Raw genomic sequence first — 12719 nt, forward strand, 5'->3', positions numbered from 1 at the left:
GAGCAATGAAAATGTTTAGAAAGTGAATAAAAAGCGAACTATCGCTAGTTAAAGGGGGAGAAGAAAAGCCACCAGCTTCCACTAAGGAGGCACAAGAAAAATTGCCCTTATAAAATCTTCTGCTTTTAGGAGGCCTTTTAATTTTAATGTAATTATGGGCATTATTTACATATATTCATTATGTAAAGCTTGTTTGCTGAGATTTGCTCCTACTGCGGCATGCCCTTATCCCTCCTCCTCCTTCTCCTGGAAGAAAGATTCTCTGACATTGTGACAGGTTCTAGAATGAATGAATGAGAGAAAATAGAAGATATTAAGTGTAGCAGTCCAGAGCGCACATTAGCAAGAAGCCTGTCCTAGTGCATTATTGTCCTAATCACTGCTGTGCCAGGCACTCCCATGGAAGGCATGATTTGTTGACAATCCATTTCTCCACCAGAACAAAGATGGCTCCCAGAATGCATTGTCAGGGGAATGCTTTCTTATTCCCCCTCCCCCCCTTCCCCTTTCAACTCTTTCCTAAAGGATAATTGGGAGAAGAGTCAGAGAAAGGAACAGCTGGCAGGTTATACAAATGGTTTTAGGGAGGGGTGACCGAGGCGGCTGTATACTCCTTACTCACAAAATGGCAGCCTGCAAAGAGATTTACAAAACATATTCTGGCAGATGGACTTCTGCTTCCACTGACCAAAGACAGATGCATCTCTAAACAACAAATCCACAAGCGCTTGTTGTTAAGAAATTGCCCTTCAGTTGTAATCTAACAAAATAGTCCTTTAAATGCCTGCCTCTGTAGCCTCATGCAGATAGAACTCTGGATTTCATACATGTTAGGCATGGAGCTGCTTAAGACATTTGAATTTAATGGTGCAGAATGTTCCCCCCACCAAGGACTGAGTTTTAACAGATTCCTTTAAAAAAATTCATTTGGAACACTGATTTCCATCTGACTTGAAAGAGGTAGCTCTGGAGTACCAGAGACTACAACTCTGCTAAACTTTAATTGTGAATCAACTTAGAGGCAGGCAAGAACTGCCTACAGTGTATTTCTACACCCTTGGGTCAGCGTGTGGCATCAGGGGAATGATTTATAGCTCAAATAGTAAGACTTTTGCCTTGAGGCAAGCTTGACGTGCATCGTGTGTACAGTCGTAAAGGGGCTGAATACCAAACTTTATGTATTCATCAGCTCTTTTTTATAAATGATCTCAGCAAGAGCAATCCTACCTGTTTGCAGCTAATCACATCTTTTGCTTACATGGTAGTAGTCAGCACGTTATAATATTAGTATAATATTTTTTACTTCTTACTGTTAATGCTGGCGTCTGTGTTTCAGACCTCTAGTTTGGGTCTTTTTTTCCTTTGGATTGTCTTTTTTCACCCATTCAAGATCAATGAGGTTGTTTAGAGCCATAACAGGGTGGTTTGCTCCATACGGGCTAGAGTCCTGGGACCAGCCAGCCCTGATTATTCAGAAGGCACACCTCAACCGTGATCGCCTGGTTCATCCATAAAGAGCAGCAGAAAGCAAGGAGGGAAATGCTCAGGGAGATCAGAGGCTGCTTGGAGAGAGTCGGCTCCAGCAGAGTCCTGGTACTGAGATTAAAAGGCAGGAAAGGCCTAAGGAGACTTTATAAGAGGGTCGATGCCTGGACTTAGTCTCCTCATTTTGAACTGTTTTTGGATGGAAATAGAGAAGAATCTGCAGAAGTAAGAAGAGAGTCCAGCCAGGTAGTTCTGAGAGTGGCCTGCCAACGCAGGGAAGTGATGCAGACAGCAGACTCGGGCGGGGGGGGAGAGGAGAAGCCCTGGGGCTGAGGGTTTTTTTCTGTTTTCTGTCAATAAATGAGTCCCTGGGAGAAGGAGCATTATTGGAGAAGAAAAAAAACTCCGGTGTAAAGTTTTTGAGGAATCAGAAGGGGAAACAGAGGTGAGGGGCTGTCTGCAGACCTGCCTTAGGCTACGAGGGTTGCCCAGAAGGAAGCCACATATTGAAAGTCTCCAACATCTGTGCCAGACTAGCTGTAGGAGCTCAAATCTAGGTTGTTAGCACAGAGCACAGGAACCTTGCTCTCATACTTTTGGATAAGCTGTTCACTTTGCAAGGAGGAAAGGCTTCCTTGAATTCTTTCTTTCAAGATACTTCAAATTAAGGCCAGAAGTCATGGAAGAGATTTCTCAACTTGGAGAAAATTCTGTGTTTTAAAGTAATCAGTGCATGAAATTCTATCACAAGAAGCTCTAGAACTTCAGTGTAATTCTCATGCACATAAAGCTCTGCGTGATGGTCACCCTGGGTTTATGCTGGCTTCTGCTGGCCTAAGTGTTGACACAAGTAGCAAGTGGACGGAGGTCTGTCAGGCAATAGGGATGATGAAGCATCATAGGGCAACTATAATCTCCCTTCTGTTGGGGCGGGTGCATTGTTGGCTAGGAGCAAGTGTGGCTAGATTGGCTGCAGATGCACTGATTCTGTGCCACTCCTTATCAGATCCCACCAGCATAGCTCCGATGGCACCCTCCATCAGTGGTTCCGCCCCATCAGTGGAAAATCAGAATTAGGGTGGGGGGAAACTACCTGCCTTTGCTTGGGGTGAATACTCTCTGGGATGCAAGGGGCTGGCTGGCACCTCTAGGGGTAATTTACACCTGCCTGTGCCGGTGCTAACGAGTCAAGCTTAGATTTTGAGGGCAAAGAAGGTGCGGGTTTGGTGTCCTAACGTGATGTTCAGCTTCTCTTCTCTGGAATGTCTTCATCAGGGACTCCCTCATGGAACAAGAAGAGGACCTGGCAACATTTTGCCTGTGGCTTGGAGGCTGCTTCTCCCATTTCTCTTTCTTTCCCATGACTTCCTCTGTGCTCCTCCTGGAGTTCCCTGATTTCTCTTTCTCCTCTCTAATTTCTGTGCCTCTCCCTCCTGTTCTGTGTCACAGGATCTATATTTGCTTTCTCTAGCTAATCCCCAGTTTCCCCAGCCCAGTTTGTTACAAGGATGACTGCTTTGCTTTTGGAAGCTCTATGGACAGTAAAAGAGAGGTAGAGCGTTTTGACAGGTACCTACGCTTGGAGACTTCATGCGCCCCTGCCCTGGATAGCTACTGAAGAGATTTGACTACATCTTTATTCTCGATCCAGCAAGCAAACAATAAACATAATAATTCTTAGCTCTTTGATATGTCATTGAAATATTCTGCCTGTTTTGTAATAATCTCACTCACCTCAAGACGGTGTGATGACAGAAATTAAATATGACAATCCACAAATCTTGTGCCCCACTCATATTGCTGAATACGATAGGCCAACTATAATTTGAGTTTGTAGATCAAGATCTAAGTGTGTGCTGAAATTTGTCTTATAGGACAAAGGGAAGGAAGCAACAATAATGAATAACAATAGTACGTAACTTTTATGTTGTTGTTCTTTTAATCTTCAGAGTGTTTTGCTAACTAATTAATCTAAACAGAACCGTGAAAGATATGGAGACTGCCAAGTATCACAAGCATTTGATACACATGACAGCAATAAGTTTTGTTGCTACTGGTATTAGTGCTGTGAAGAATGCATGACTAAGGGAATAGCACCATGACCTTCTTTGCACTGGAAGGAATCTTGTTACAGATAAGGTCAGGGAGAGCACAATTCATGTGAATAATTGTTCACCTTTAAGACTCTCTGCCAGCTCACTAAGAGTTCCCTGCTCTTTCACATAAGGCTGCACGGATCAAATAGATGGCTTTAAGAGATGTGGCCATCCTGAACAAGGAGAAGAGCTTCCTATCCCCATGCTCCTGAGAGTCATAAGATATTGCCTACCATGTATGAAAAATCTTATTTCCCCTCCCCCCAGAACATATAGCCAATATCCTAATCTTTACCTGAAAAAAACCCCCATCTGTCTAGGCTATTCAAGTGACATTTACACTTCAGTGGCCTGTGATCACCACTGCCAGGTGCTTCCTATAGATTGTGGAAAAAGAGGTACAAAATTAGCTTTTCCACTCTCACCCCCAATTGCCCAGCATTAAATGATTTTTCAGGCCTCTGGAAGGTGAGGTAGCACTTCAACCAAAACATCATCTCTCTCTTAGAAGACTTCATTATTACATTTCTGCTACCAAAGGACAAAAAAAAAGGGTTTTATTCTGGCTATTTCCCAATCTTCCCCACATCAAAAGGCATTTGACCCGTTTTCATACTCAGGTCACTGTCACTAGGGGGACTGTCTCTCATGTCAGGACACAGAGTCCTTCCTGCCTTTTGATCTGGAGTTAGTACAGTATGTGTTCAGAATTGCTTAAAATACATTTATCTTTAAGATATACACAGGTTTCATATGTAATTAGCTGATCAAGAACAGGAATGGAATGGACATGGCATATAAATCATCTGTTTATTTCCAAGGCATTGAAATGGGCTCTAGGTTGTACATTTAAAGTCCTTAACCAACCAAGAATAAATATTCAGTCTTTCACAAACATTGTTTGATCCAAAAAATAAAATGCAAGGAAAGAAAAAGGAAGGCTGCATACAGAAAGTGAAGTACCATATTCCTCATCTCATGTTGAAATATTACGTAGCTGTAATTAATTTTCACACCTACCCCATACAGATAATAGCGTGTATTCATTCTAAACTTCATTTATATTGCCATGACTATAACAAAGTCTGAATTTTAGACACTAGTGGCATGTTAGTCTCCTTGTCAAAAGCCGAATGCATCCAAAACATTAGTATTTTTTTCTTGCAAATTTACCATCTGCAAGTGAAGCTAAAAGTTTGTTTTACTTAGTTTTTCTTTTCATGCTTATATTCACCTAATAATATTGAAAGCTAATGGCATGTTTTGAATTTTGTGCTGGGCTCTAAAGCCTGGCCTTCACACACAAGTAGTACTAGTTTAACTAAATTGGTTTCTAAATCAATTTATAAAATCATTGCAACCTCCTTGGGTGGGCATTCTTAAAACTGAATTAAGCTAACATGGTACTACTAGCTGCTCTTAAACCAGCTGAAGAGTATCCTTGCCAGGGAGCTGCACTAATTCAACTAACATGATTTAGTAACTGATTTAATTACACTGGTGCAATTTTTATGTGTGGACAAGCCTTTGGGTTCATCATAAATTACTCGCAGTCTCACTTTTTCTCATCAGAATCCAACAGAAGATGACCTTGGTCAGGAAAATAAAACAGAACCAGCAGGTACTGGGGAAGAGCACTTAAAAGATGTTTGGATCTGAAGATATTGAACTAGATCATTAGATGGTGTAAATTGGTATAGCTCCTCAGCAGATATAACTGGGTGTACTTCAATGGAACTATGCTGATTTAGGTCAGCTAAGGATCTGGTCCATTAATTCTGTTTTTGTGCCAATGGCTCCACCCTGCACAAAAAAGCCTTAAAGGGTTATGAAGTGTCTACAGTCTCAGGTTCACCCTGTGAGTCTGACTGATTTGTATGAATCTGAATTCAGTCTGATTAGAGCAGATTTCCAAACTTCTTATCCTCAGTCTGTCCTAACAAGAGGTGTGTCTAATCTTTTTTTAAGATGCTAGGGGCAGATGCAAGACATCTACACTCACTGTGTTTAGTCTTGTAGTTGCCTACGCCAAAATACCCTGGAGAGGGCGGGATTTTTAGACCTTGAGAAATTCAGTATTCAACCAAGATCACATTATACAAGCAATCTGGCAGCAGTGTTTTACATCAGCAACCAGGGAATAAGAGCAGGGTCAGACATCTAGTGTCAGCTAGCCATCACTCAAAATTTGAAATTATACAATGTCCAATGAGACCCTCCTTTTTAAACCTTAATACAGAAGGAAGAAGAATACCTTTCCAGACACTCTCAAATGCATCATCTCAGTGATTTCAAGACTTCATAAGCTATTGAACCAGATTGTCTTTGATGAGAGAACCTGAATCAACTGGCCATCAGCCGAACTAGAAGCATCAGCATTTTATTTAAAAAAGGGGTTAAGTAGTGCAATGACAATAGTCACATGCTTCCATGACTTATAGAAATTATAAATTACAGAGATTCCATGATTTTAGAAGACTTCTCCAAAGTGATTAGAGAGACAAGGTGGGTGAAGTAATATCTTTTATTGGACCAACTTTTGTTGGTGAGAGAGAGAAGCTTTCCAGCTTACACATAGCTCTTCTTCAGGTCTGGAATGTACTTGGAGCGTCACAGCTAAATACAAGGTGGAACAGATTGTTTAGCATATTTAGCTGTGACACTCCAAATACATTTCCCAGACCTGAAGAAGAGCTCTGTGTAAGCTTGAAGGATTCTCACCAACAGAAGTTGGTCTAATAAAAGATATTGCCTCACCCACTTTCTCTCTCTAATATTCTGGGACCAACATGGCTACAACAACAGGGTGAGACAGATCTAGTTTCCTCCTCAGATGGATGTGGTTACAGGAAAACTCTCAGATACAATCATTCTGAATGAAAGAACTTCTATCAATTTCAGCTTGGAATTTCTCACTTTAAATAGTGAGATTTATCTTTAAATAGAATGTACTGAAAATAGACTTATTTTCCCCTCTGATCTCCTTTGAGAGTTTGAGCCAGATCACAAATGTCACGGTTGTCAGCAGGAGTTCTGCCATAGATTTCAATGGGAGCTGCATTAGGCCCTTGGTTTATTGTAATACTTAGAACCAGGCTTACATGGGAAAAGATGCAGGTTTTATACTGTGCTCCTGAGGCCTGTGCACCTAATAGTTTTGCCTTGAAGCAAAAATCTTTACTAATCAAGCTATGAATTGCTCTCCTATTGTCACTCATTGGAGACCTCAAGAGCCAGGAATGTGGATCATTATTTGATGTTGCCTTCCAGAGAGTACAGCTGATGGGTAAATAACTCTCCTTTTTACATAAAGAAGTGGCACTGAGATTCTGATGTAACATTAGGATCTTCAATGGGAGAACTTTTAGATACATAAACATTACACAGGTTGTCATCAAATGCAGTTTGTCTTCAGATGAGATTTATGTGAACATGAATTGGTTCTTGCATAACGGGACTGGACAGTTAACAGCTTTCTTGTTCAGATCCTGCAGATGTTCACTTCTGTAGCCTAAATGTAAAACAGTTTTGTTTGTTTATTTTTATTTTTTCCCCTCTTGGGAGGAAAATCTTTGTTTTAAGACCTAATTTTACATAAAACATCTTTAGTGTCAGGACTTAATAGAACTAGTAAATCACCATCTAATATTATAATATCCTAGGCTAGTTAGTAAAATTGTCAGAAAATGATGTAAGCTCTGGTCTTGCAAAGTCCCTGGAGAGCACATATAACACGAAAGGCCGACTAATAAAAATTCTTGTTTGGCTAGTAATTTTTCAAAGCATTAATACTGTAGCTAGTGTGTTGTGACTTCCACCTTTAGTGCCCTGAGTTATTGTAACTCTGAGAACACATTGTAAATAAGTTATAAATGTGAGCATGTTCATGAAGATCTTTGTTTCCCTTCGTTAAAATGAAAAAATCCACATAATTAAGAACCTGACTTCTATTGCTAAGGAGGTATAATGGTTAAGGTGGATATGAAAAATGACAGCGTATATAAACAAGGACACGTACTTTGAGATAAATCTTATGTTCAAATCTGTCCTTTTCAGCTCCCACCTAAAGTCGTATCATGCTTCTATAGAAGGCTGCATCATTCTCTCTGAAAAGCAGGTAATATGATGCACAAACCAAACCAAATCTCATTAACCATTATAATTTCCTTTGGAGGTATGTAGTTTGCATTTCCTTGGTAAAGAGCATTAGCTGTCAGGCTTTTTAAATGCCTTATGATAAAAGTGCCAATTGCAGACAAGCCAGTCCATTCTCCTTTTTTCTCAATATGCATCACTCTTATGGGTGCGAACACATTTTTAATTAGATGTTCAGATTTAACTACAGGAAATTAAAGTGTGTAGCTTTTGGAGATTTTAGGGAGGGGAAAAAAGGAGGTTAAATCGGAATGCTATTGCATTTTTGCCTTTTTTTTATTATCTACACAAAATACTAAAGGCTAATGTTGAGATTTTTAAAGCATTGCAGGCAACTGAGCCACACATTTGAAGGCAGCGGGGCGGAACTAGGAATAGCATTTTAAAAATTATTTCAGAAATTTTTTTACAAGAGGTTTAAAGTACAACAATGCTAATTTTGAGCATATGAGGTAAATAATCCTGGGCAGAGTACTCAGATAGTATAAACTGGCATAGGTCCTTTGATGTCAGTGGAGCTACACCATTTACTCCAGCTGAGGATCTGGCCCTCATTTTCTAATAGTGAACCTGTTTGTGCTCCCACTGCTGTTAATAGGAGTTTTGCTATTGAGTTCAATGGGAATGGAATTGGGCTGTAATTCACATGCTGATCTCTCTAAGTACACAGAGTCTGAAATCAGTTTTATTTTAACTACCATTATATATACAGTAGGAAAACTATTACAGAATTCAGTTCAGCTAATGCTCTCTTTTTAGTGTGGAGGTGGAAGTTCCCTGAAAAATTGTTTATGGTCAGTGAGCAAGAGATGAGATGAGATCTGAATAGGGCTTTGTGCAATTAATTATCTTTTCTGACCATTTGTGTTAATCAGGAAAGCAATATACTGGCATAATTTATCTCTAACTGAGCTTTAAAGAGTTATGCGTACTCCAAGTCAGAATGGTTGAGCCAAGCAATCCAGTGCTGTATCTTGAGTGCAGTTTTGCTTTTAATTGAATGAGGAATATATATAGTGCAATTTCACATTACTGTATGTATCTTTTTTTTTTTTTTTAGTAAACTTTATACATAGCCTGTTTCTGTCTTTGCCACTGACTTCTTATTTGACCTTAGGCAAGTCATTTTGGGCCTGATCATGTGGGAAGTTTATGTAAGCTGCTGAGTTCCCTCAACTCTCATCTACTTCAGTGGGATTTAGATTGCTTAGTGGTTTGCAAACGGTACCCATTACCTTACAGAATCAGGCCCTCGATTGTTCCTTGCCCAGTTTCTTTATCTGCAATATAGAAATATTAATAATAATAAATTAATACTTGTATACCTCTAATGGGATGTTGTGAGACATAATTCATTAATATTTGTGAAAAACTTTGAAATACTAGGAAGAAAATTGCCATAATAGCATAAAGTTTATTGTTGTTGTTGTTTTATCATTTTGGTACTTCCTATGAACCACACATAACCAGACCATCAAGGTTTTAAGATAATATAGTGCTGCTTCTAGCATTAATTGTTAAATTGGGTATTGACAAAGTTAAATGACAAAGGGCATGACTCTAATTTATACTAAGGCCCCATATACCACTATGGCAGTAAAGAAGCCTTACAGTGGGCATAAATATACTTTAAGGCCCCTTTCTACTGTGAGTGATGCAAATGGCCTTAGTATCGATGAGAATTCAGGCCAAAGAAGCAATGTGCAAGTTCCAAGAAATGCATTTGAGACAGGTGGCTCACTCTTCAGGGAGGAAAGGGCAGGAGATAGGAATTCTCAAAGCCCATGTAAGTGACACCTGGGTAAGCAGTATATGCTGCAAGACTTTACTATGTAGAAACCCTGCTGCTTTACTGCCATACTTATTGCCTCCAGTCATGTCCCACTGGGTTTCAGTATGCAGGGGCCTTTATCAGGGGCAGAACAAAGGATGACAGGAAAAGGGAAAAGAAAGGCAAGGAAGAAGAGGCATATATCAGAAAGAGACAAAGCAGTTTGAATGTTGAACAGTGGCATTCATGAGGCACAGAGGTTACAATTGGTGAGCAGCAAGCAAAACTCCACATAGCATAATGTGCAATCAAGGTGCCGGGTGAAAAATCAAACTTACTTGCGGAGAGATTTGTCATAATTATTTCTAAAGAATAGCTTTAAACAACTGTGTATTCGTTTGTTTGGGTTTTTTTGCAATCTCTGTGCTTCCTTTGTGTGAGTGAGATGGAATGTTATTCTGTATTTTTATTAGTGTCATAATCACAAGGAAGAAATAGGGATATGTTGAAGAGTTAATTCTCTCTTTGATGGGATCTTAGGGACAAAACTAGATAATAATTATGAGTATAATCATTATTAGCATTAGAGTGTGAGGGAGATGAAGAGGGGAAAAAAAATTCGCCATTTTTTCACTAAAATTTTGAAAAGTTTTGGAACATTTTCAACTGACTCTCTCTCACTATTCCCAGACAAAAAGTATGTTAAGGTGGATTTAAGTTAGAGTATATGAATGAGTAATTTGAGGTAAAACTCATCACAAAGGATGTTGCAATTATCCCCAAACAAGCATTATAAATCCAGGAAATTCAGAGTTCAGGTTAACCTTTTAAAAGTTCCAATCAAGTTAAGGTTATTTGGATGCCTTAACTATGCATTTCCATAATTTAACTCCTCCCTACAGTGATATCATGCTGTAATGTTACAGTTATGCATAATAATATTTGCAGTGTCAGATTAATTTAAACTGAATTTTAAAGACACATTAGATTTTTTTTCCAAGCCCCTTTCCCCCCCCCCCCCCCCCATTGGTGTCACTATAGGATAGAATAGTTGTCTGAGTGCTGCTGTATGGTTCATGCTATTGACTGCAAGTTGAATGGTTCACAGAACCATCACCATCCATGATTGGATTAAGGATGAGACCCCAACTTTACATATATAATTGAGACTCAGTGGGTGAGGCTGCAACTCCAGTATGAACCCACACACTGGGTACTACATTCAGCATGAACTGAGATGGGATTGGAAAAGTGGTGTTACTGTGTTTTGATTTGATGTTAAAGGTAGGAAGTTTTGGCCCCACAACTTGATCTGATAGAGTGAGTACACCTTGTATATGAGTCCTAGCATTTAGGATTTAAGATAGAACTAGTATTGCTGTGCATGTTGCCCTGCTACATTGATGAGGCACTAAGTGAGCAAATGGTTCCCTGAATGTTGGCCCCATAGCCTTTATCAGAGGACACAGGCATTTCCAGTTTTTGGCTGTGATGGAGAATTTGGCCAGTTTTTTCCCATCCCTACAAAATCTCCTCTTCTCCATTCAGAGGACTAATTTCATTGGTATATCTCTTTTCACAGAGGGTTTTGACCAGTGCTGTGTATAGTCAGGTTCATTGGTGTAAACTGAGAGGTTGTTATGCCTGTTTCTGTACACAATAATTTTTGCTCTCCAAATTCACTACCCAGCACAGACAAATTAAATTTTTTTCTTGATCCTGTACTTCTCTCATGTGAGCTATAATTTTCTGCTGCTTTCTTCACCACCGCTGAGATTTTAAGCTTTATAGATTTAAAGATGGCCAGTGGCCACTGTGTAGCTTATTTTAGAGCAGACATTGAGAAATAATGAGAGCAGATTGCTGAGTGAAAAGGAGCAAAGTGGCTTGACCTGTTTGTTCTAAGGAGAACACCGACAAGTCACTAGGTGATGTCTAATCAGTGCTTAATAGTATAATATTAATATTGCCTCCATAAATTTACTGTTTCCACTTGTACTGGTGTTCTATTTCCTTTCCTCACTGCATTTCAACATTTGGGTTGATAGCGTTAGGGATTGTTTATTTTGTGTCACAACTCCCAGATCTATTTTCTGCTTTCTGTTCTACCTCACCTTTCCATTTACCTGATATTCACTCTTCGAATTCTTTGCTCCTTGTCTTATTTTGTATTTATTTGTGCTGAACTCCAGTAGCTGTGTTTAGCTTAAATCCTTAAACGATCTCAATCTTTCTGCAACTGATTGCATTGGTGTTTATTTCTTGCATCTCTCACTTCAGTGCAAGTTCTTTGTAGCTTGATCGGGAAGTCTCCGTCTTCTCTGTTAAGTCTGCTTCTGTTAAGCTTCCAACGCATCATCAAGGATCTACAACCTATCCTGAAGGACGACCCATCACTCTCACAGATCTTGGGAGACAGGCCAGTCCTTGCTTACAGACAGCCCCCCAGTCTGAAGCAAATACTCACCAGCAACCACACACCACACAACAGAACCACCAACCCAGGAACCTATCCTTGCAACAAAGCCCGTTGCCAACTCTGTCCACATATCTATTCAGGGGACACCATCATAGGGCCTAATCACATCAGCCACACTATCAGAGGCTCGTTCACCTGCGCATCGACCAATGTGATATATGCCGTCATGTGCCAGCAATGCCCCTCTACCATGTACATTGGCCAACTGGACAGTCTCTACGTAAAAGAATGAATGGACACAAATCAGTCGTCAAGAATTATAACATTCAAAAACCAGTTGGAGAACACTTCAATCTCTCTGGTCACTCGATTACAGACCTAAGAGTGGCTATCCTTCAACAAAAAAGCTTCAAAAACAGACTCCAACGAGAGACTGCTGAATTGGAATTAATTTGCTAACTGGATACAATTAACTTAGGCTTGAATAGAGACTGGGAATGGATGAGTCATTACACAAAGTAAAACTATTCCCCATGTTATTTCTCCCCCCCCACCCCACCCCCCACTGTTCCTCAGATATTCTTGTTAACTGCTGGAAATAGCCTACCTTGCTTGTCACCATGAAAGGTCTCCCCCCCCCCCGCTGCTGGTGATGGCTTATCTGAAGGATCACTCTCCTTACAGTGTGTATGATAAACCCATTGTTTCATGTTCTCTGTGTGTGTGTATATCAATCTCCCCTCTGTTTTTTCCACCAAATGCATCCGATGAAGTGAGCTGTAGCTCACGAAAG

General features: G+C 40.0%; 1 protein-coding gene across 8 annotated transcripts in view; it reads left to right on the forward strand.

Annotated features, from left to right (window-relative positions):
* Positions 1 to 12719, forward strand: part of PHF21B (PHD finger protein 21B) — a 165949-nt gene that overhangs the window by 24803 nt on the left and 128427 nt on the right. For 6 of the 8 annotated variants that reach the window (XM_043515424.1, XM_043515426.1, XM_043515431.1 and 3 more), the window contains one exon: positions 7638 to 7698. The exons of 1 other annotated variant lie outside the window; for it this stretch is intronic. In XM_043515424.1, coding sequence (XP_043371359.1) covers positions 7638 to 7698 — 61 coding nt within the window. Of the gene's footprint in view, positions 1 to 6840; positions 6868 to 7637; positions 7699 to 12719 lie in introns of those variants that run through there. One more of the 8 variants, XM_043515457.1, reaches the window with a different exon arrangement.

This window comes from Dermochelys coriacea, chromosome 1 (genome assembly GCF_009764565.3).
Source record: "Dermochelys coriacea isolate rDerCor1 chromosome 1, rDerCor1.pri.v4, whole genome shotgun sequence".
NCBI lineage: Eukaryota > Metazoa > Chordata > Testudines > Dermochelyidae > Dermochelys > Dermochelys coriacea.